The sequence below is a fragment of the Carettochelys insculpta genome, chromosome 28, assembly GCF_033958435.1.
Source record: "Carettochelys insculpta isolate YL-2023 chromosome 28, ASM3395843v1, whole genome shotgun sequence".
NCBI lineage: Eukaryota > Metazoa > Chordata > Testudines > Carettochelyidae > Carettochelys > Carettochelys insculpta.
Genome location: NC_134164.1, coordinates 5,300,312 through 5,324,572, shown reverse-complemented (window position 1 = coordinate 5,324,572; position 24,261 = coordinate 5,300,312). Strand labels below are relative to the sequence as shown.

General features: G+C 45.6%; 1 protein-coding gene across 3 annotated transcripts in view; it reads left to right on the top strand.

The window, feature by feature from the left end:
* ACLY (ATP citrate lyase) overlaps positions 1 to 24,261 on the top strand; it is a 48,557-nt gene that overhangs the window by 17,897 nt on the left and 6,399 nt on the right. For 2 of the 3 annotated variants that reach the window (XM_074978944.1, XM_074978945.1), the window contains exons 4-23: positions 2,516 to 2,578; positions 3,353 to 3,543; positions 5,467 to 5,546; positions 6,881 to 7,011; positions 9,092 to 9,210; positions 10,371 to 10,507; positions 11,469 to 11,530; positions 12,591 to 12,708; positions 12,838 to 12,992; positions 14,401 to 14,491; positions 15,890 to 15,919; positions 17,660 to 17,801; positions 19,443 to 19,611; positions 20,230 to 20,334; positions 20,641 to 20,837; positions 21,000 to 21,081; positions 21,543 to 21,653; positions 22,292 to 22,419; positions 22,643 to 22,736; positions 23,481 to 23,635. In XM_074978944.1, the coding sequence (XP_074835045.1) occupies positions 2,516 to 2,578; positions 3,353 to 3,543; positions 5,467 to 5,546; positions 6,881 to 7,011; positions 9,092 to 9,210; positions 10,371 to 10,507; positions 11,469 to 11,530; positions 12,591 to 12,708; positions 12,838 to 12,992; positions 14,401 to 14,491; positions 15,890 to 15,919; positions 17,660 to 17,801; positions 19,443 to 19,611; positions 20,230 to 20,334; positions 20,641 to 20,837; positions 21,000 to 21,081; positions 21,543 to 21,653; positions 22,292 to 22,419; positions 22,643 to 22,736; positions 23,481 to 23,635 (2,360 nt within the window). The remainder of the gene's footprint in view (positions 1 to 2,515; positions 2,579 to 3,352; positions 3,544 to 5,466; positions 5,547 to 6,880; positions 7,012 to 9,091; positions 9,211 to 10,370; positions 10,508 to 11,468; positions 11,531 to 12,590; positions 12,709 to 12,837; positions 12,993 to 14,400; positions 14,492 to 15,889; positions 15,920 to 17,659; positions 17,802 to 19,442; positions 19,612 to 20,229; positions 20,335 to 20,640; positions 20,838 to 20,999; positions 21,082 to 21,542; positions 21,654 to 22,291; positions 22,420 to 22,642; positions 22,737 to 23,480; positions 23,636 to 24,261) is intronic. The other variant, XM_074978946.1, reaches the window with a different exon arrangement.

Below are 24,261 nucleotides of genomic sequence, written 5' to 3'. Positions count from 1 at the left end.
CTTTATATATCCCATGTCAGTAGATAAGTGTGGTGAGTTCCCACTGAATTCTCAGGTAATTCCTAAATATCTTGTCCCTGCTTAGGAGAGACAAACAGCACCTTAAAGAGCCAGCACTGCCTGTCCTTGTCGTGGATGTTTGATTTCACTGCTACTCAAAGTAGCTGTAAGAAGACTGGTCTCAAAGCAAAGCCATCGGCTCATCCCTTCGTTGTTGCCAGCCAACGTATTCGTCACTGTGTTTTGGCTGACAGTGGAGTTTCGTGTCAGTCCTCATTTTAACAGGGTGCTATCTTGTAATTTATATTCTCCTGGAACACTCCGACTATGATAAAGACACCTGCTATCTCAGCCTCTGCATCTTAGCAGTTGATGGAGTTGTGCTGCTAGGGGGTAACCAAGGCCTTGTAATTACAGTGACTGATTTGCCACTGGCTCCGTCGCTGAGATGCAGAGCAGGGGACCACAAAGCCACTCCTGAAGGATGTTGTGAAATGGGGCAGGCAACTGCTGCTTGTCAGGCTGCCCAATGGGAAACAAGGTGTTGGCATAACTGTGGAGAATAATGCAATGGCCATATCTGACTGACTGAGTGGGCTCGGGGTGGCCTCATGACCCTGTATTTATCTCTTGCCCTCATTTTGTTAAATGTGTTATGCTTTGAAAGGTGCAAAAAACCATTCACAGTAAGAATCCATTGATTAAATCAGACAGGGCATTTTGTTATCATACAATAGACCTTTCAGAGACCCGACGATTCTCACTTGAAATGCTTTTCTTTACCACCTTCCCACGTTAATGCTGAGCTTTTATGAAAGTGAGGGATGATAGAACTGCAGTAAACTCATTGACATCTGGCGTTCTGTCGTCCGGAACACTCAAATAACCAGCATTGTAACCATAAGTAAATTTTAGCTACGTTTTCCAAAAGTAGAGGGTCATGACAGTAAATACAGGAAAAGCTACAGTGTTCAGTACTACAATTGGGTAAATAAATTACTCTGCATACATTGTTTGTTTGATTAGATATTAAGAAATTTTTTTTTTTTTTTTTTTTGTTATGCATTGCTAGGTCGACCTTTCTGTTATCCAGAATATCTGAATGTCCAGCAACCTCCTGGTCCCAGGGATGCCAGATATGAGTTTACTGAAGTTAGAATGAGGAAGGTTAGGTTAGTTTTAACCCTGGCTGTTACAAGCTGCCTTACATGGCTCTGCCACCGACCCTCCCTCCTGGCCTGCAAGCCGCTGACCTTCCAGTCTTCAGGGTTTTGGGAACGAGGGCTGATCACTTCATATTGCTCGCTTGTTGGGGGATCTGGACAGCTGTCTCCTGTTTAAAGAACTAAGCCCAAAACTCGCCAAACTCCCTCTTTACATAATGATTAAGGATGACCTTTGAAACCACGTTTCCACATGTATGAACTCTGACTAGTACCCAGGTGTTCTCTTTGCCTTGGGCTGACAGCTCACATCAATCCAGGGCACATGAAGACACTGGAACTGCTGTATCCTCAGATGAGTGGCAAAAACTGACTGGCCTCCAACAGAAGCTGTGATCCACTTACGCAACCAGAGTCCGCAGCTCACGGGCTGTGTTCAGACAAGGCAGGCTGCAGTCAACACCCAGGAGATGTCCCCACGTCAGCCCAGAAAAGCAAGCTTGGGAAGAACCAGGGCTCAAGTACAGGCTGTGGAGGGACAGAGACCCATCCTGTAGGCTCAGATTTGGGGTTGTAAATATTAGTGATCATGAAAAGGGGTGGGAGATCGAGCAGGAACCAAACCTGACTATTCATCCAATGGCAGCTCTTCAGAAAATTGGCCATTGGCAAGGTTCAATGAGAAAATGTAGGTGGTCCTGCTGCACACTGGTGGTAACAGAGAAAGCTGTGCTAGTCTAGATACTATCGAAACAAAAAAGCAGTCAAGTCGCACTTTAAAGACTAACAAAATAATTTGTTAGGTGATGAGCTTTTGTGGGACAGACCCACTTCTTCAGACCATAGCCATACCAGAACAGACTCAATATTTAAGGCACAGAGAACAAAAAACAGTAATCAAGGTGGACAAATCAGAAAAAAAAATTATCAAGGTGAGCAAATTGGAGAGTAGAGGGGCAGAAGGGGGTGGGGGGAGCCAAGAACTAGATTTAGCCAGGTTTGCCCACAAAAGCTTATGCTCCAAAATAGTTAGTCTAGAAGGTGCCACAGGACTTCTTGTTGTTTTTGAATATACAGACTAACGCGGCCGCCTCTCTGATACTTGAACTCTGAGAAGGCTCCCTGAACCATGATGTGAGTGTTGAAATGCTCCAGGTTAGTTCAGTGGCCTTCACAGCAGCAATAGCATACGTGGCCATTCAGTGGCCAGGTGGAGATCTTGGTTTTAGAGGTACATCTTCCAGCCAACAGAGGGTTTTTTGGATATTGGCTTGAGTCAGAGCAGCATTAAAGACATCGGAGGGTGTGGTTCTGCCATGTCTTAGCGCGCGCTCTCTCTCTGCTGTCAACAGATTGCTAAAGCTACCGGTATCCTGAAGAACTTCCTGATTGAGCCCTTCGTCCCTCACAAGCAGGTTGGTATTCTGATTAAAACATGGCCAAGTGCTCCAGAATACTCCTGCTTGGCCCAGACTACTTGAGTGCTCTGGGGAGCGCAGAAGGCAGGCACTTGGGTGGAGGTCAGAAGGGTGGCAACGCTGACTCACGTTGGCTCTGAGAGCTGTGAGTAAGAGAAGGCTTTAGAATCTTTGCATGGAGACTGATTTACAGCTGCACTGCTTGGCAATGCTGCTGCAACTGGGTCAAGATCATGTGGGAACAAGCAATCCATTATGCCTCCAATCTGGTGGCTGTCAAGCAGGAGGAAGAAAAAAAATGCTGTTTACTGGAGACTGAGAGAGAAGTAGCTACCACATAATCTTCCTAGCCTGAGTCTGTGGTGTTGGTTAGATGCTGCTTTCAAATCTGAAATGGAGGCTCCCCGCTTTTTGCCCCCCAAGGGTTATGCTGGTGCTTTAACAGGTATATGGAGCCTGTACTTCTGCTGTTTTAAAATACAAACACATTACATCTGACCATGGAGACTCCAGGTCCTAGGATATGACGTGTCCACTGGAAGCTGTTGTGATCCAACTGGAGCATCGCATGCTGGGACTTGAAATCGTCACAGGCTCCATCCTACAAGTTCAGCCCTGCAATAGTCTGTAGAATTCCATGGGCCGTCTTAAGGACGCCTCTGATGGATGCCAGTTATTTCTGGGTTGGGCTTTTCAGTGAGTCAGGTGGAAATGCAGCCATGCAATGCCATGACATCTTGGCTCGCGTTCAAGCCCTGATCTGCACCACAGGAAGAAGAATTCTATGTGTGCATCTATGCTGCCCGTGAGGGGGACTGTGTGCTCTTCCACCATCAAGGGGGTGTGGATGTGGGAGATGTGGATGCCAAAGCCCAGAAGCTGTTGGTGAGGGTGGACGAAAAGCTCACTGCGTCTGACGTGAAAAAACATCTCTTGGTTCACGCGCTGGAGGAGAAGAAAGAGTAAGCATCCCATATGCCCCCGTCCTATTGTTTACATGTCGACTCTCCTTCCCGAAAGCGCTCACGTTTCACCCCCGTTTTTTTTGTTGGTTTTTCCCCCAAATGTCCCTCTCTCTTTATAGCTTATGAGGAATGTGCACCACATCCCAAATCGTCTAAATTCCTCAAGGTTGTCTGTTTCTGTGGAGCTGCAAAAGGCATAATTTTTACCACCAGCCTAAGGACAGCACTTTGCCTTTGTCCTCCTTTATGCAAGGGCAGGGCAGATGCTGTATTTTGCAAAGCTTCTTGACTCTAGTGGTTGGTGGTTGATTGTGTGGAAATGTACAATTCCTTGTCCTAATTGAGATACTGAGATTTTATAGCCTCTCTTGATATTCAGAAGCTGATCTCGGATTGATCTGCAGATTTCAAAACTAGCTATAACACATGTAGTTAAAGATGAATAGTAACAGAGAGAGAGCCTTGCCAGTTGATATACTGGCAAAACCAAAAGCAGTCAAGTAGCACTTTAAAGACTAGCAAAATAATTTATTAGGTGAGCGTTCGTAGGACGGACCCACTTCTTCAGACCATAGCAACACCAGAACAGATGCAATATTTAAGGCACAGAGAACCAAAAACAGTAATCAAGGAGGACAAATCAGGAAAAAAATGATCAAGGTGAGTGAATCAGAGTGGAGAGGTGGAGTGGGAAGGGAATATAAAAGACAGCTCGGTTGTTTCCCTTTGAATAGCAGTGCGAACACTTTTTTATTTTTTTGTTTGTTTTTTTTTTTGTTTTTTCCAGTAACAGGCATACTCTTAAGCTTTTTATATTCAAATTTGGCACATTAACACACGGTTTGAACCGGGATGGGAATTTTCTGAGTCACTAGAGGGGCTCGTCCACATCCTTGGCTTAATCTAATTCTTGACCTCCCCCCCCACCCTTCCACTCTCTGATTTGCTCACCTTGATCCTTTTTTTTTTTTCTGATTTGTCCTCCTTGATTACTGTGTTTGGTTCTCTGTGCCTTAAATATTGCATCTGTTCTGGTGTTGCTATGGTCTGAAGAAGTGGGTCTGTCCTACGAACGCTCACCTAATAAATTATTTTGCTAGTCTTTAAAGTGCTACTTGACTGCTTTTGGTTTTGCTAGTTAAAGATGATGCAGGTAACTCACCTCGTTAATCATTATTTGCAAATTAACAGCTGAAAGCCCTCGTTGAGATGCACCTGGTCAGGGTCTTAGATCCACTGTTGTTTACTCTGTTCTTTCCTTTCTCTAGCTAATGGGCCTTAAAGTTTAGTTCTGACTAAAGATGCGCATCTGACAGAGATTTCCATCTCCTAATGAGATGAGACCAGATGGAAACATCAGATGATGACAGTCTCTAGACGAACACTTTCTCTGCCCTTTTTTTTTTTTTTTTTTTAAATGTCGGGCTTCAATTAAGTTGAGTCATCCAGGTCCTGGCCTCTGAGTCATCACCCAGACATCTGCCCATGAAAGTGAAAGAGAATGAAAATAATGGATAGGAGGTAGCTTTTCCACAGACAGACTCTAAAGGAATTGTAGGTCTACAGCAGACCTGAAAGTTGATTTCAGATACTCAAGTCTAACTATAGCAATTGCATAGCTAGGATGGACATATCAGACATCAACTTACGTGACTGTCTTCACTAAGGAAGGTCGACAGGAGCGTTTTTTCCTGTCAACCTCCCTTTCTCATTGTAATAGCGAGTAGTAAAGAGGTGGACTGCTTAACCCAGACAGATTGATTTCACATGTCTTTACCAGATGCGCGAAATTGAATGCTGGAAGATCGACCATGCCTGTTTGATCTTCACAGAAGAGTAGATAAGCCTTCAGATAGCTCTTCTATGCCAGTTATGTGCCTACCTGTTCTAGTGAATGTGTGTATTTTAATTTTTCTGCAGCATCCTGGCTAGCTTCATTTCTGGCCTTTTCAACCTTTACGAAGACTTGTATTTCACATACCTGGAGATAAATCCACTAGGTAACTCTGATTTGGGGAGAGGGTAAAGGAATCAATGCAAGATTTGTTTGTCTTTGAACTGTGATGTTTTGTTCCAACTTCCACATTAGGTACAAGTTGAAGTAATGCCTAACCAAAAAAAGTTTAGGTTTTCTGCGAATAGTTAATTATATACCTTTTAAAAATGCAGACTGTTTGCTGCATGTGTTTTAGTTTCTAGCAGTAAAATTGAAAGTTTTGTTGGGTGAATCTTAGGTAAAAACCAGGGCCCCATGCAGAAAAGCATCTTATTTTCAGAATGGTCTCAAGTTGCAGTTGGGAAGGTCCAGGCTGAACATTAGGAAAAACTTTTTTTTCACTAGGAGGGTGGTGAAGCATTGGAATGGTCTACCCAGGGAAGTAGTGGAGTCTCCATCCCTAAGTCTCGCCTCGACAAAGCTCTGGCTGGGCTGATCTGATGGGTTTGGTCCGGCTTAGAGCAGGGGGCTGGCCTCAATGGCTTTTTTTTTAGGTCTCTTCCAGCTCTATTGTTCTGTGATTCTATAAGATGTGTCCAGTGATATGATTGGTCTCTTTGGTAATGCCGGGGTCAGCAACCCCCAGCATGGGTGCTACAATTGACACACAGGCAGATTTACTATTGGCACACGAGGTGAGAACTCAGGCCCACCCCACCTCCCCCATGCAGCTGGGAGTTTGCTCAAACCCTTGCCACCTGTGAATTAACAAAAGACTAGCTAATGTCACCAGCCACCACGTAAACAGTACAGCTCTGCATCTTAATTTATTAATGAAGGTGTTGTAAGTAGGACTACTTTATTATTATTATTATTATTATTATTGGTGACTTCTAAAAGCATCATTGGCGGTCGGACATACATAACGGTCAAATTTCAGCACTCTGCCTTGGAAAGGTTGCTGACTCGTGGGCTGTAGAGTACTCTGAAGGGCTTAAAGAAAGGAGCAGAAAGATCCTTACATGGCCAATTCTGTGCAAGCAGGCTGCAATTTTCATGTAGGTTTTTACAATCCTCTGTGGTAGACTTTGATATATTAATGGGTAACTTGCATCCACCAAGGGGCAAAATGGTTTATGTACGTCAAACACACGCAGAATTTGTGCTGTCCATTGTGCCATGGATATTGGAATTAGACGCCCTTTCCTTACGGAGTAGTGTGGCTTAGCAGATGTAAAACGTAGGCATGGCTTTCCGTGTATCGGTGACTTTCAACAAAAGTCAGTAATTTTTAAAGCTAAAACCAAATAGACCCCCCCCACTCCTAAAACAGAGAGCATCACACAGTATCCAGTGATTAGGATGGAAAAGACTAACTCTGGTGTATTTCTAATACAGTTGTGACTAAAGATGGCGTCTATGTTCTGGATTTGGCTGCAAAGATTGACGCTACGGCCGACTACATCTGCAAAGTGAAATGGGGGGATGTGGAATTCCCCCCACCCTTTGGCAGGGAGGCTTATCCAGAGGCAAGTAAAGAATCCACTGTTTGGTTTCTCATTACCTGAGAATTACCCTTCTCCATGTACGTAGGTCCATGTGCACATGAGATAGAGGGGGGCTTCTCGTTCTTATGCAGTCCCATCGCTCTAGTTCATGTTGCTGACAAAGCTGGCTGGTTGAGAACTAGAGTTGGACCATAGCTCATGGAGTTGCTTACTTTGTTGCTCACGTAATGCCAGTGACAGTGTTTTTAGCGGTAGCTATTTTTCATAACATGGATCTTCCTTGGGCTCTCTCCTCTCGTTTGGAATTTTTACCTTCCTTTTTAACTGGAGGAGCCAATTTAACCACCTTGAAATAAAGGGCAGGTACCTACTGTGTGGGGTGGCTTTTGGTTTAATACTGTGCAAGTGTTGTATTGGAAGGCCAGCCCCTGCAGTGTTGCCTAATCGTGGCTGTTTGCTGTGGCATATGTTGCTGCTGCTGCTGCTGCTGCTGCTGCTGCTTCTAGACTCAGTGGTCACTCAGTCTTTCGGTTTATAACCCTCTCTGACACACACTCAGGAGCTATCACTCACGTAAAAGCTCTGTCTAGACTGAAGCCTGATGTGTTGGCCCAAGAAGAGAATTTTTCTGTATCCGATCGTGAAATAAAATTGTTACATCTGACACGAGTTGCTGGGGTGCAAAGTCAAGAACAAGAAAAAATTAGGTAAGGTTTTTAAAGTACTGTAGGAATACGAATTTCATTGGACGGCAACAGAATTTGTGCTCCAAAGCTACTTAGGTGCTTCTAAAAATCTCCCCCCACTCATAGAGGCTTCTAGCAGTGTTCAGAATCACTGGATATGGTACGCTGTCCCTAATCACGCAAAAACTTGGTGCTTCTGGAAGACTCGCCTCTCGTTCAGCCATTCATTTTAATAATCACAGTGATGTTTAAATTAGGAAAGCTTTTTCTGTCATACTGCCAAGAAATCCATTTAGATATTTCCCAGCCATGTAGCTTGCTGGATGCCAACCCTTAACTCAATTTGCGTTTTAATGGATTGGTTTAATTTCTGCCTGTCTAAATCATCCCCCTGCAAGTGACTCTGAAGGTTATTGCATCTCTTTGCTCATTGGGAATGTTAATGAACTCCCATTATGGTCCTTAGCATCCTCCCCTGTTGCGATGGTAAAAGAACACAGTATGATGGCTCTTCTCAATGATTAGATCTCAGGCTGCTGCTTAGTTAGAAAGTTTATCACCAAGAGTGGTTTGGTACCAACTTTTCCCTGCTTTACATCATTGAAGGTCAGTAGAGAGGTTTTGCATACAGTAGAGTTGCTTGCAGTTGAGGTTTGTAGGGTTTTGGAATCTGGGTGTTTTTTCCAAAATTGGTCATGGGTAGCAAAGTAAAATTCCCATCTTGAAGTAATAACAGAACAAATACCGACCAGAAATTTAAATTGCCGTGCAGCCCATGCCAGTTATAACTGGCTCTGTGCGACACTCCAAAAGACTCTACCTCACAGATAGGTGGTCTGAACTCCTTCTTGGTCAGGAGGAACATGCTGTCCAGTAACAAGATGACGGCAGAGGTGATTTGGGGGTTGGAGTTGACGGTTTTCACAGGCAGGAATTCTAATTTGTTTCACACTGATCAATGGTGAGATCTGTTAACTGGTGATGGTGTCCCTCAAGGGGAAGTGATATAAGCTCCATCACTGGGGTCATTTTAAAACTGGAATGGACACAGCCCAGGAGCTCGTATGGCAGACAATAGCTTTGTCTGCCTCTGAGAGGACAGGGTTAGTTGAGACTGAGTATTACGAAGTTTGTCTTCCAGGCATCTGGATAAAAATACGATTAGACTGGTGTTGCAAAAGTCACTTGTTCACTGTAGCCTGGTGTTCAGCAACACTTAAAAGGCACCAGAGCGTGTGTAGCAGGCCTGACTCTGCAAAGATCTGAGCACCCTCAGTTTCAGCTGAAGTCAAGGTTTGCTGCACCTACAGAAATCAAGCCCAGTATCGCTAACCCAGCCTGCTTGACAAGGGGAGGGCTCTCACCTACCAAACAAGAGGGGCACTTCCAAAATGTTTGTGCACGTCTGTTTGCAGGAAGCCTATATCGCTGATCTGGACGCAAAGAGCGGAGCCAGCTTGAAACTGACGCTCCTCAACCCCAGGGGAAGAATCTGGACCATGGTGGCTGGAGGAGGGGCATCTGTAGTATACAGGTACCAAGCACATGTTTCTATAGGGGACAGAATTCTAAGACCAGAGAGCTGCTAGTGGAGAATTATTGATACAGCTTTTGAGAAGGGGCATTTTCCGAGTGCAGGAGCCTGTGTGCTTGAGAGTAGAGATGACTAGAAAACAAGGTTGTCGTTCACACGAAAAATGTTTGCACAAAAACACGCAATGCCCAGTAGCCCCTAGGCTAGCTAAGTTAACCTAAGTTAGCCCTCTCATCTGGGATGTGGAAAACACACACTTAAGTGTCCAGTCTGCCTGAGCAAGATGAGGGAATAAAAGTTGTTGTTGTGTCTTCAACACACCGAGTACCAGGCCCCATGCGATTGCTATTCTGGGGCAGGTGTCTGTCTCATTTTGGTCAGAAATTCTACCGTAGACCCAAAAACCTTCCTGACAAAAACTTAGTTGAAACTGATGCATTTCATTGAGACCAAAACTTTTTGTGGAATTGACATTTTACAATGAGAAAAGGCTTTGTTGAAAAATTTCCTGACCAGCTGTATTTGGGCCCTGTTTAGATCTGGAACCAGCTGCCGTGAGGCCTCCCCAGTTTTAGGATACCCCATGTTTGTGTCCTTGGTCAAGGACTGAACATAGTTTTAATTTTGGGAGGTGGGTGAACCTATGAAGCCTGCTTTAAACAGTGCTCTCAGGAGTGGAATCCAACTTAAAGGATAATCCCATGTGGTCTATTTCTAAGCATGGAGAATGCAGTCTTAACTGAAGTCATCTCTAGAATGTTCTCAGACTTGGCTGAGGAGCATCCAGCTCCTCCCAAACTCTGCCAGAACTCTTCTGACCTCTGCCTGGGTGTGAAGCATGTTTTCTCTGCGTTGCTGGAAGATAACGAGCCAGCTGAATGTTCTGTTTAAGGCAGTGACTTCATCATGGCGGTCATTGGTTTATTTTGTTCTGTCCCTCAGCCTCACATCTCACAGGACTTCCCCCTCTCTTCTGGGGTTTGTCTCATGTGGAGAGCGTCTTTGATTTCAGGAAAGAGCCTGGCTGCTTTTCTCCTTCAGAGTACTACCTCTCCCCTCACTTCTTCCACCTGAATATTTGTGAAGTTCTCTTGGGGCCTGTGAAGTGCCTTAGAAGATCACTTGAAATCGCCTAGTAATCTTCTTTGTCTTCTTTACAGTGACACCATTTGTGACCTGGGGGGCGTAAATGAACTGGCAAACTATGGGGAATACTCTGGAGCCCCAAGTGAGCAACAGACCTACGACTACGCCAAGACCATTCTCTCCCTCATGACTCGGGAGAAGCACCCAGAGGGTAAGGAAGGGCAGCTGGGATTTGGACTGGAGACTGCACTCAGATCTGTTACAGGAACATTTCCAGACCATTCAAAGGAACTCAGCTAGCCAGCTGCATCAGCAAAAATGCTGAACAGATTTGAGCTGCTATCGTGTTTTGAGTCAGAACAGCTAACTGAGCTATGCTATAGGCTCCCAACACAAATAGTAGAAGCTCCATAACATGGGATGTTCAAAACATTAGACCAACAATGGGCAACCTACACCAGTGGGTGGGCCACGTGAGTGGACCTCCTTTATCTCCAGTAAGCTGTCGGACTGTTGGAACCAAGATGGTCTCCTGGCATAGGGTAGTTTTGCTATCTGCACAGGAGTGTCGAGAATTTGCAAGGTGTGCCAATTAAACTATAGCAGAGAGAGTGCACAGCTCTCAGTCAGTGTTGCCTGCAATCAGCACACACCTCACACCCTGTATGCTTGCGGTGTGTGTGTGTCACTTCAGTAATAGCAGCAGGAAAAATACTATGAGAACAGAACCTAGTGGAATCTGGCAACCCTGTGCATGGGCAACATTAAACAAACCATTCACAGGCCACACAAGAACTCCAATGGGCCGCAGGTTGCCCATCATTGCATTAAACGGTGTCTTTCTGTGGCCTGTTGAGGGGAATGATTAGCACCTAGTGGATCTCCTCCCATGGAAGAGATGACAGAAGCCAGTGTCTTCTAGAATGGCACATGATACTAGAGTGGACTATCTGGCTCTTACCCGAAAACTTTTTGCTTGGCTATTGCAGGCACGAATCCTACTTACCAAACCTCTCCCAATTGCTGACCAGCCATTCTGCACAGGCTGGGGCTAGCAGCCCAGACGGAGGGGCCCTTTAACTGTTCTTCTGCTGAAGCAGCTTCATGCTTAGAGCCTTGGCATGACACGCTCTTTTTAACAGCTGTTTGTTGTTCTTCTCTCCTTCCCTAAGGCAAAATCCTTATAATTGGAGGCAGCATTGCTAACTTCACCAACGTGGCAGCCACCTTTAAGGTAGCGTGTGATCCTGAAACACCAGGAAATGTATCATGTTGGGCATCGGCAACATACAGCCCTACTCCCACTGGTTGTCTTGTCTGGCAGCCTCAGCAGAGAGGCCAAGGACTGAGTGAATTTCCCTTTGATCCACATGCACTCTCTGGCTGGGGTTGGAGGGTGTGTAGGGAAGCGCGGCTTCTTGATGTGATTCTGCATCGTGAGTAGGGCGGTAACAGAGTATCTGGTAATATGACAGATAGGTATACCTATCTCATAGAGCTGGAAGATGCCTTCAGAGGTCATCAGGTCATGTCCTGCTGTGAGTGCAGGTGACTGATAGCCATCTCTGATGGATATATATAATTTTTTTTTTTTTTTAAATGTATTTGCCCCAGTTCTCTAAATGGCCCTCTCAGGGATTAAGCTCACAACCCTGGGTTAGCAGGCCAATGCTAAAAGCACTGTCCAATCCCTCACCCCCATAAGCATCTGCTTCTTGGTTAAGGCTACCGTTTACTCTCAGCTCCCTGCCCCCTCCCCAGGTAAATAGGGAGTGGCTGGCTCAGCCTCTGTCCCTGTTTGCCCTGGGATCAGGCAGTTCCTCCTACTGCTGCTCTGCATTTAAAATGGGAGGGAGGGAGGGAAGGGCCCGATCTCTCTACCCCCACAGCAGGGTAGGGATAGAAGCTGATTCAGCCCCTGTGCCAGCTCAGCCTTTTACATGTAGAGCGGCAGGTAAGAGGGGGCAGTTAACCGAGTAACCGCCAACGTTTCCATCAGTTATTCGGTTATCAGATTTATTGGTTCTTCAGCATCCCAACCCTCGAGCCCCAGCAAAGCTGGGACTGACAGCGCACCTCAGAAATGACCCACTTGGGAGGGAGTTGAAGAGTGTCTCTTTCTGGCCAGTTATGGAGGCTCTGATGGACTCTGATCCAATTCCATGGTAGCGGTGATTTTCAAAGAGTTTACTATGAAGCAGGAAATGGTGTTGGGAGTTCCAAGAGGGATGTGGAAGGGGAGAGCGAGAGAGAGCACCTTTCTGCACTAACAGACGCTGCATGTTCTGTTTTAGGGTATTGTGAGAGCCATTAAGGATTACCAGGGCCCTCTGAAAGAGCATGGGGTCAGGATCTTTGTGCGGCGAGGAGGCCCTAACTACCAGGAAGGGTTGCGTGTCATGGGTGAAGTAGGTAAGGAGATGCGACCAACCTCTGAAACTTCAGTTACTTGGTTGTTTTTTCTTTCTTCTGTTTTTCTTCAGACCTTGACACCTTGGCCTCTCCCAAGCCTGATTGTCTTTGGTGTGTGCTTGTGTGCAGGAAAAACCACCGGGATCCCAATCCACGTCTTTGGGACGGAGACCCACATGACAGCCATTGTGGGCATGGCACTCGGCCAGCGGCCTATACCGAATCAGCCTCCCACAGCCGCCCACACTGCCAACTTCCTGCTCAATGCCAGCGGTAGCTCTTCTGTGAGTTTTCCAGCCATGGGGATCTTCTTCGCTCTGACCTGTTTAACGAATTGCTTTTTTTTAGAAAATAGCACAAAGAATGATGACATCAGGGCTCTAATCCCCCAGAGTCCAATGGAAGCCTTGGCGGACATGTCGGAGTTAATGCAATAAGGCTGTCCGTGCCTTTTACTGCTGCTCTCCTAGGTCCTATCCATGCTGTGCTGAAATGCTGTTGGGTACAATGTACTGTAACTTGTACAGCACGTTCTGACCAACATTTTTCTCCAAAGTAAATCTCTACCCCGGGAAATCCTGGCGGCAGCAGCAAGCATGATTAAATCAATCTTCCGCTAATCCGTACCTCATTCCGTTAAGCACAGGGGCTTGGTTCTCCCTCAGTAGTGGAAATGTGTTGCTTACAGTTTGTTTGCTTGGAGTGAGATGCTTTTTGTCTTTCAGCCCAGAGAACAGGGCCGGGGAGTGTTTAATACAGAATAAAATTACTCTGAAATGATCAGTACCCTAGAGGAGGCTGTCTTGCTGTAGATCCATGCTCTGACTTTAATTCATTTTATGGCTTAAATCCAATATTAAAAGAATTAGTTGTATATGTGAAAAGTGACCATGTACAATAGGAACGTTTTTGCCTGCTATAATGTAGGGTATGATACAAAGCTCGCTTGATGTCAGTGGGAAGGCTCCCTGTGATTTTACTGGGCTTTGGATGGTGCTCCTGCCAAATATAAATGGGTCCCATTTCACACCTGGTGTGACTCCCTTACCCACTTCTTTTGAGGCCTCTAATACTATCTGGTAATGTCAACTGCTTAAAGATGTGGCATTTACTTCCTAGGAAACATCCTAACCCAGGAGTCAGCAACCTTTCCCAGGCAGAGCAGCCTGCTGAAATTTGACCTTTTGACCTCTGTCTGGCCAAGTGCCAGGGATCCTTTTTAAAGTCACTAAAAGGCCTTCTTACAACATCTTGATTCATAAATTTAAGATGCAGAGCTTTACTGTTTAGGTGATGGCTGATTAGCATTAGCTGGTCTTCTGTTAATCCGCAGGCATCATGGCTTTGAGCAGTCTCCCAGCTGCATGGGTGAAAAGAGGTGAGACTGAGCTCCTGCCTCGTATGTCAATGAAAATTGGCTCATGTGCTGCTCTTGGCACCTCTGTTGGGAGTTGCTGATCCCTGCCTAACCTGTACTCCCCAGATGTGTGGGATTTTCTCAGCCTGCAGAGCTCTTACTCTCCTCCGGCAGTGGCCATCTGAACCATTTGCCTCCCAAAATTAATTTTCTTCCTTTTCCTTTGGAGGATACACACTGCCGAAGTCCATTGCCACCCCTCAAGAAGTGCACCAGAACCCCCAGTTCTGCTGTGGGTTTTTTTTAACTGACCCTACTCCTGGGCTCTCTTGCAGACACCCGTGCCAAGCAGAACGGCCTCTTTTTCTGAGTCCAGATCTGATGAGGTTGCTCCAGCCAAGAAAGCAAAGCCCACCACACCACCTGGTAAGTGTTCTGGTGGATCATTAACCAGCACTGCTTTCACACCCTGCCTACTCTGGCTGCCTGTTTTTGGAGGAGTGAGTCCTTGGGCCGACCCTTCCCCTGCATCACTTTCCAGCTTGGCATAGGGATACAGTCTGTAACTACCCATCTCTGTGAATAATGAGCAGGAATTTTACTGTCACTTGGATATCACTGGTTTTTAATAGCCATCTCTTAGAGTCCCACTAGATTATAAACGGCTGAGTCCGAGTTGTCTTTGACTCAGAATGTCTCTTCCAGGTGACATGGCAGAACTTAAGAATTCCAGCTTTCCCAGCTCATGTTTTGTGGGTGTAGCCAAGAGGCAGAATGTTCTCCGTGCTGGTTGGTTGTCTGGTTTTCTGTTTTATATATGTGCCCAATTAGTATGCAGTTGGAGCCCTCCTGAGTAGCTAGAAAGACATGCCCTGCATATGGAACCTAGCTAGTACAACAGAGATCCTGGCCTACTGCTTGAAAAACATAATAAAAACCCGTGATCAAATTTATCCTTTCATAATTCAGACAGCTGAGAACTCTCTCTGGCTTGATGCTGTAGTTTTGGATGTAATTATTAGAAACCTCTGCAGAGAAGGTAGTGGTTTTATGCAAGGAAGCTGATGGCAGAACTGTTGGTGGGATTCTTGGTTTTCTTTCTTGAATTTGAAGATGTTCACCTTGGTGTGTGCAGGAAAGTGATTTTTTTTTTTTCCATGAGATTCAGTCCTGTTCCTGATCACAAGAGCCACAGCTGCTGTCCTAGGTCATACTAAGTGGAAATTCTGTGAGCAGTCTTAGCAAAGAGGTCATATATTAAATGTATTTTGGAGACTGTAACATACCTTGTGATTGTCGAGGGTTTCATTGCTTGAGCCTGCAGTATGCCCACACTGGGCTGAGCAAATATTCTTGGGTGGTGAAATTACAAGTTTGAGGTCCAGGTATCCGAAAGGCAGATGTTTTCGCTTTGGTCCGTACCTTCAAGATGCACTTCAGTTTGGCTTCTGCTGAGCAAGTGAATTTTGGACACTCAGCATCTCCAATCTGCAGTGTTCCGCTGTTGGGTGTTTTTCTTTGGTTTTGAGCTTTGGAGCTGTTCAGTTGCATTGGTGTAACGTCATAGCATTGGGGCAACCTAGCAATTTTTTTTTTTTTTTCATACTCTTATTTTCCTCTGTGCTTTTTTTTTTTTAAAACACTCTGTCTAGCCCTATCTTGCTTTTCGGAGTTTGCTGTTAATAAAACAGCTGTGTGTGTGTGTGGCAGGGAGGGCACAATTCACCAGGCACCCCGGATGGGCCATCAGAGTTGGCAACAGCCAAAGTTGTTTGTTCCATTAGTTGTGTCATCTTGTTGCATTGGTGATTCTCTCTTTAACAGATTCAGCCCCAGCTTCAAGACCTGTGCAAGGTAGGACAGTGTGACTAGCTCAGTGTGTGTTGCCTTGCTGACAGATGACTTTTTCTCCCCTCCCTTGCCCCATGCTCTCATTTTCTCCCTCCAAAAGTTTGCAGTGTTGTGCAGTCCTGCACCTTTTCCTCCTCTTCCCCTCGCACAGCACAGCACCATTCTAACTTTTCAGCTGTTTTTAAAATACAGATCTGACCCTCTTGGGGGCTGCAGGGGAAACACACATTTCAGGCCAAATAAGAGAGTAGTTGCTTGGTTTAACTCGGGCACACTGCAAAAACTTCTGATTCTCTCAAAATCCAGGTATCAGGAAGATTTTTGGTGTTGGTTTTTCTGAGAATCAGGGGGCTAGTGTGTGTTGAAAGAAACACATTCTATTTGTATGCTTTAATTGGGTGCGTAGTAATGCAAATACCATCTGCCTGTGTTTTTGAGAGTCATGCAAAGCACAGAGGGATGTCATTGGATCAATCCCAAGTTGGGATGGCTTCACATTTAAGCATGGACTTAGTTTCTACTGAAGTCGTGGGACTTAAGCACTCTTCCGAATGAGGATGGATTGCTGAGTCAGGGCCTAACTGAAATTTGAAATAATTGCCCTGTCTAAAGTGATGGAGGAGGATGTCAGGGGCCGAGCTTCACAGTCTCGTGGCAGTGGCATCAAAACGCCCAAGTTCTGGGTCTGCTTCTGCTGCTGGATCACTGTGTCTCCTTGACTAAGTCACATTAGTTCTGTAGGCATCTGTTCTTGCTTTAAAGAAGAGGGTTATGACACAGCCTGGAGAGGTGAAAACAAAACCAAAATGGGAAGGATTTTTTTGTTTTGAGACCAGAATTGTGTTGAGATGGGTGAGCGAAGCAGCAAACCACTGTGAAGTAGCAGTCCACACACTCTGGGAAGGATTGTGAATTTAACAAAAGGAGCAGGGGTGGTACATTACAGTACATGTAAATAGCATTAAGGAATCTGCAAAGCCAGAAAATGCAGCCAAAAGAACCTAATCTGGTTTTCAGCTCCAGACTTAAGTCCTTCCCTGCAGATGGGGGAAAGTCTTGACTTGCCATTTGAAATTAGAACTCAAAAAGTCCATCCTCACAAGTGACAGAGCTGCCTTTTCAGGGAGTTTTGGTCCCAGGAGCTAGGCTCCGTCACCTTTACGTTTCAGGGGCAGTCAGTCACCTGTTGAATTCTGAGCTCCAAACAGAACTGAAAACCTAGGCTGAGTTTTGTGAAGCTCCTTTTGCTTTCTTTGTTCCTTGGTTTCTGCTTCCCCTGCCCCTTTCCTGCTCTCCCACTTGAAAAACATCATTGATGTGAAGTCCAGCCCTTGTGGTCCTCTAGGTGACAGGCCTTCTGGTGAAAGAGGTGCTTCAGAATGATGCCTCTGAGCTCTCTTCAGCTCCACAGAATAAACCTATAAATTTGGTTTGGGAGGAATGTTTGGTTTATTTGATGGGATGCGAGAAGGAAGCAATTTTTCCCTTCTTCACCTTCTCCCCTGTTGTGAAACTGAAGTGTGGCTATTTGTATTGAAACCTCTTGGAAAGGCTGCTTCCGCTGCAGTTTTGTCTTCCTCTTGGATGAGGTGTCTTTGCTTCCTGCAGTGCAGCCATTGGTTCTGAAGTGGGGGCAGTCGCTGAATGTGTACAAAGTGTTGCGTTACAGCTTTTCAGCACAAATTTATATATGTGGGGTGGGGGTGTTTTTGTTTTGTTTTTTGTTTTTTTTCCTTTGGACAGGGAAAGCCACGACCCTCTTCAGCCGTCACACCAAAGCTATCGTGTGGGGGATGCAGACCCGAGCTGTGCAGGGGATGCTGGACTTTGATTATATCTGCTCCAGGGATGAGCACTCGGTTGCTGCCATGGTTTATCCATTCACGTAAGCGTCCTGTATCCATCATGTAGTTTTCCTGACTTCCCTGGTCTCCCTTCTCAAATCTGTCCACCAGCTTCCTCCCCTTCAAAGTCCCTTGACTTGGCTCTCTGCACTCCTTCATGCCACTCTATGTATAATGCATTGTCCTTGCTGCTCTTGGCTGTATGCCGTTGCTGGGAACAGCCCCCCCACTCAGTATTTGCCAGGTCTCATCTCTCTTTCAAAGAATTCCCAAAATACAATGGCCGCACTACACTGGAATGGAGGCACTACCACGCTAGATAAGACTATCTGGTCCATCCAACCTCTGAGCCTGTCTTTGAGCATGGCTGTTTTTGTATCCAGTAAGCTGTCCTTGAGGCAGGGATTGCAAAGTTCTTTAGCTGGACCTCAGGAGCACTTACTGTGCCATATTTATAATGTTCTTTGCTCTTACTGTGGAATCCAGGATTTTCCTGAAATTTCCCGGTATCCTTCGGCCTGCTTCACCAGTCACAGCGAAAATGCCAGACATGGCCGCCTCCGTTTTGCATTTGGTATAGCTTAAACCCTTTGGCAGTGACTCTCCCAGCTATATTTGTACATGACCTAGCACAGTGGAGTCCCAACCCTCCTTCAGACTTCTCGGTGTAATCGTGTTGTTTAATGATGACCCTGCAGAGCTTGCCTGTCCTTCTGTCAGTTACATATCTCTGTCTGACTCCCTATAGGATGTGGCCTTGTTGGCGCATGTGTACTGCCTAAGCTGCTGATTCTCCTTACTGAGTTGTACCTGGGAATGACTTTTTCTCCCTGAGGGAGTGAGTGAGGCATGAAGGAAATTCCTCACTGAACAGGGTGGGTGGCCAGAAGGAGAATGTGGGTAGACAGTGGTTCCCTCGAAGGGATATAACTTCTTTACTGTTTTTTCCATGAACCCGAGATACGAAGATTAAATATCGCTGTCCTTCAGTGAGACCCTCCAACCCCTTGCCAATCAAACACCCACAGGCTTAGTTTTAAACTTTGAGCTGGAGGGTTACAACTCAGGAATCCCTTTTGGGGGAGAGGCACTTTACACACACTGAACGCAGGCATAGCTTCACTTAACTGCTGAAATGCAGCCACTTGGAACTTGACAGCTGTTATAAGGAAGCAAAATTTGCTGCCGCACTGCTAAGGCCAGAAATGAAGACTCATCCTGCACCTAACCTGAGTCTGCAGGCGGAATTGAGCTTGGTAAAATGTAATGGCCAGAGGCAGAATTTAGTCAGGAGTCTCAGGATCTTTAACTCTCAGGCACGATCAGTACACCAATCTGATTCTATGAATGAAGCTTTCACATGCGTGCATCTCCTTGATGTGTCTGGGTGGTGAAGTTCCCCTTTCACAGAATGGAAATTCAACTTATCCTTGCTAGATAACCCTGCTTTCCTTTACCATGTCTGTCCCATCAGTCCAGCTCCCCCTATGTGCTTCTCTCTTTTATACACTGCACATCCATCTGCTATTAGCTCTGGCTACATTGCCTTCTCTTAAGAGCTGAAAAGCTAACATCACATTTCTGGGAATTGTGTATTGCTGACACTTCCCTGTACCTGCTCATAGCCGTGTCTCTGTGAAGCAGTGGGTATAATCGAGTCTGTCTTATCTTGGGTTTTGCAGTGGTGATCACAAACAGAAATTCTATTGGGGCCACAAGGAAATCCTGATCCCTGTCTTCAAGAACATGGGCGATGCCATGAGGAAGCACCCAGAGGTAGACGTGCTGATCAATTTTGCATCCCTACGGTCTGCTTACGACAGTACTGTCGAGACCATGAACTTTCCACAGGTGAGTGGGGAATCTGCAGCGATCCAAACAGTAGAGGGATGCTCAGGCTAATTTGAGGGAGGTAGTACCTTAGAACTACAGTGTTAGCAAAGTCCATGGTGATCCCTGGGGAGCACAGCTGATTCTACATGTGGCCTGTGAGCTATAGAAGGGAGTACCAAGGAGTAGAAGGACTTGCTGTCCAGTGCTGCATTATACAGCTATGTCTTACTGGATTTGGGGGGCTTGTGGAATAGAGAGTCAGCTCCATTTGCCTGATTGAAGACTAGACTGGACTGGATTTCCCCTTCAGGAGACGACAGCACTGCTCTTGTTAATTGAAGAGTGGAAGAGCTAGCACTTGAACAATGCTACTGGTGTCTTCACAGTAGTCATCGCACGCTTGTTCCAGAGACTGGGACTCCGAACTGCAGCCTTTCACAAGATGGCACGTGGCACTAACAAGTAGACAACCAAGCTGTGCCCTCTGAGAAACTTTGATCTTGCCTTGGCCAGTGTTGTGTTATACAGTCGTCTCCTCTTAAATTATTCTGCCTGTCTGATGCCTTCCCGAGCATTTGTCCAGCTGTTGACTGCTGGAAGTTACTGAGCGAATGTGTTTTCTGTCTCGTGCTGCAGATCCGTACCATTGCCATCATTGCTGAAGGAATTCCAGAGGCACTGACGCGCAAACTAATCAAGACCGCTGACAAGAAGGGGGTTACTATCATTGGGCCCGCGACTGTAAGAAATCAGTTATAATTCTTCCTGCCCATGCTCCTTTATATTCCTATTTGGATATGTTTCCCTTAGGGGTGGGGGATAAACGTTCTTGTTTTATTACAAATAAGAACTTGAAATGGATTCCAAAGTGCAGAGTCATTCCGAGTTTGAAGGCTGTTATGGAGCAAGCAATTCTATTGTTGCCATCTATTTGACTGTCTGAATCCTCACACAAGCAGTTTGCTCTGTGCACGCATGTGCATGCTGCTTAACTTCCATGTGAGTTTATGAAGGGCCTGACTCTTGCTTTCTTCCCACTTTGTGCAGGTTGGTGGGATCAAACCGGGATGCTTTAAAATAGGAAACACGGGGGGTATGTTGGATAATATCCTGGCATCAAAACTTTACCGACCTGGCAGTGTGGCCTACGTCTCCCGCTCTGGAGGAATGTCCAATGAGCTCAACAACATCATCTCCAGAACTACAGATGGGGTCTACGAAGGTGTGGCTATCGGGGGGGACAGGTAGGAAACTGTTTTTCTTCCAGTGTGTGGCCTCCAAGACGACATGAGTCTTTTAGAGGTTGTCTTTTACAAATGTTCTAAATTAACCTTCCTCTTCTCAGAAACATTCTATATGAGCCTAAAATAGATAAAAGTTAAATTTTTCCTTCAACATCCCTCTAGATATCCTGGTTCAACTTTCATGGACCATGTATTACGTTATCAGGACACGCCGGGAGTGAAAATGATTGTGGTGCTTGGGGAGGTGAGTTAAACCTGTCGGCTCCTATAGCCGAACATCCTGCAGAAACTCGTTTCTTTACGATAGGAGTTCTTAACAGTGTCAGTTGAGAGGTGGTTGAATCAGCTCTGAACATTTAGTAAAAATTGCAGATTGGCTGTTCCTCTTGAGAGTTGCCTTTTCCTGTTGAAAGGATGAATCTTTTCAGCCTCTCTCTTTTATTTTTAAATACTGCTTCACAGAAGCAGGAACCATCCAGCACAGAGTAGGCCCACTGTTTGGCATGGTGTTTTTTACATATAAAAAGGACTCTTATTTCTGGAGATGAAAATAAAAATCAAGCCATTCCTACAAGTGTCTGGCTCTCTGCGTCTTTAAAAAAAGGAATTCATTTAGAAATAATGTGCTGATTTTTAAAAATAGACTTCTACAGACATGCGTTAGCTTGACTTTGTTCAAGATTATCTTTTTGTTTCTCTTTGCAGATTGGAGGCACAGAAGAGTACAAGATCTGCAGGGGTATTAAAGAAGGCCGCATTACTAAGCCTGTTGTCTGCTGGTGCATTGGTACCTGTGCCACCATGTTCTCTTCAGAGGTAAATGTATGGGCATGTGGGGGCATTCTTTGTAAAATATACGTGCGTTGCACCGAGGGAACCCAAATCTTTGCAGACGTCTGTTGTCGTTAGCAGTCCACATGCATGAATGTGGAAATTAACAAATCACACGTTATACTAGCAACCTAGATTTCTACAGCACGCTTCGTTCAGAAAGATCCCAAAGGATTCTAGCAATACAGGGATTGCTGTGAAGGTCTTGAGTTGGAATGTGGCACCTATGTGAATGGTACATAAAAAGGCTGTATGACAATTTAGGAAAGGGAAGTGAGGAACATCATGGCTTCCAGTTAAAACTGGTGGGGGACAGGGAAGTAGGGGAAACTAATGTTATTAGCCCCACTAATAGTATAGCTTCCACATGAGATGAAACTTTGTGCTGTTTAATAAGTGAGGGTCAGGATCGGTGTATCAATGCCTGAAGTAATTAAGCTGAATAGGAAGTTGCTATATGGCCATGTGCGTTACCATTCCATCTCCCATCCAAGTTTGGGTCCTTCCTAAAACCTGGTAGTCCTTTAGTCCACTGGTTTGTAATCCAATAGCTGACTCTATTTTCTGTCTTTATCAGCAATAAGATGACTGGATCTCTTGGTGCTTTCTCTCGTCATTAACAGGTGCAGTTCGGCCATGCAGGTGCTTGTGCCAACCAGGCTTCTGAAACTGCTGTGGCAAAGAACCAGGCTCTGAAAGAAGCTGGTGTATTTGTTCCCCGGAGCTTTGATGAGCTTGGAGATCTAATTCAGTAAGTGGTATAAACAGGGCACCCTGAACACAGTGATGTCTTTGGGGGAGAGGAAAGCCCTTGGGATGTTGCCTCTACGCTGACGGGAGAGGTGATGCTGCTGTTCTACTGATGATAGGTCTTTCAGTGTGTGTCCTGAATTTTATACCAGAACTGCTCAACCGAACCTCCTGAGAGAAGTGAAAGTGAGCTGATGTCTGTCTCTTGTTTCCTGTCTGTGTAGGTCTGTGTATGAAGATCTCGTTTCCAAAGGAGTGATTGAACCAGCCCAGGAAGTGCCACCCCCTACTGTGCCAATGGACTATTCTTGGGCAAGGGTAGGTTGTGTATCTTGCCCATCCAGTTAGTTGAGAACCAGCTGGGATGTTTGCTGAGATTTCAAATGGTTTGGGAGATTTTTAGACAACGAAACTGATCAGTGGGAAAGTTGTGGAAGGTGTATTTCTCATGCCAGCTGATGTTTGGTCAGCAAGGGCATTAAAAAGCTGCTGTGACCTACATTGCTGGAATTATTCACTGGTTCCATTAATGGAATTATCCATTATCTCAGACTCCTCTCCAAAAAGTACTGCATGGTACTACGCTAATCATCCCTCCCTTTTGCAACCAGTGGCTTTATCACCTGACAATATGGTTACAGAGCTTTCGCTCCCAACTGCACGTATGCTCTGACCAGGATTCTTGTGACTTAAGCAGGGCAACATCATGCCAACAAAATGCAGAGTGATGGAACAATATCTAGATGCTGGGATAATGGAGTCACCGTAAAGAATGGAGTGTATAATACTACCTGCACAGCTGGGTATCGTGGGCCTGGGTACTCTACCAAGTAGCAGATGATGCAAAAAACTGCAGGCACATCACTGTTTGGTTACCTTGCACTGGATTTGAGAAAAGCTATTCCTTTTGGCTTAATTCAGGTACTGGAATTGAGTAAAGAGTAATCCAGTGTTGTCACTTGCAGAACGGCTTGGTTGGGTGGGGAGAGCCAGGAGAGAAGGGTGTTCCTTATTTCTAAGCTAGATTGTTTTGGAGCCTCACCTTCCTGTGGCATCCTTCAGGAGCTAGGTCTGATCCGGAAGCCAGCTTCTTTCATGACCAGCATCTGTGATGAGAGAGGCCAGGAGCTGATCTATGCTGGGATGCCGATCACCGAGGTCTTCAAAGAGGAGATGGGAATTGGCGGTGTCCTGGGCCTGCTCTGGTTTCAGAGGAGGTGAGGCTGCTTTTTGGATGCTCCTGATACTTTTGACTTCAAATTTAGCTTATGTTTAGTAGGGATTATGCGCTGTTTGGAATGCCAGTCTTTCATTATGAACAAGAAGAGACAGTTATATGGGAAACGCCCTCCCATTATCTACTCCCTGCGAGCCCATATCAGTTTGAAGACTCTGTACGCATCTTTGACTTTGAGGAGGTGGGAATTCCACAAACACGATAGAGCACTGATGAAATATCTCACTATTTTAGTTCTGTTACTCCCCTTCTTGGCCCTGTTTTATGGCCACCATCCTTCAGACAGGACGGTCTGCAGACCCTGTACAATTTGTTACCAACCTATGGGGAGCATTCCAAGTGGTAGTGATACTTCCTTTCTTCCCTGACTTGTAGCTGGAGGGAACACGCTTTCTGCATAATCCTCTCATATACAGCCAGTCCAAGTGGCCAAGAAACAGGATGAGAACTCTGTTTACCGCATAACTATGATGAGTGAAAATACTAGGCTGCCAGGTCATGCAACTAAATGTGCTGAATGATCCCTAACATTAGGGATTTGGTGTTACCAGGAATCTGACTGTGAACTGGAGATATTCTGCATCTTAATTGCGACTGTGCAAGTTT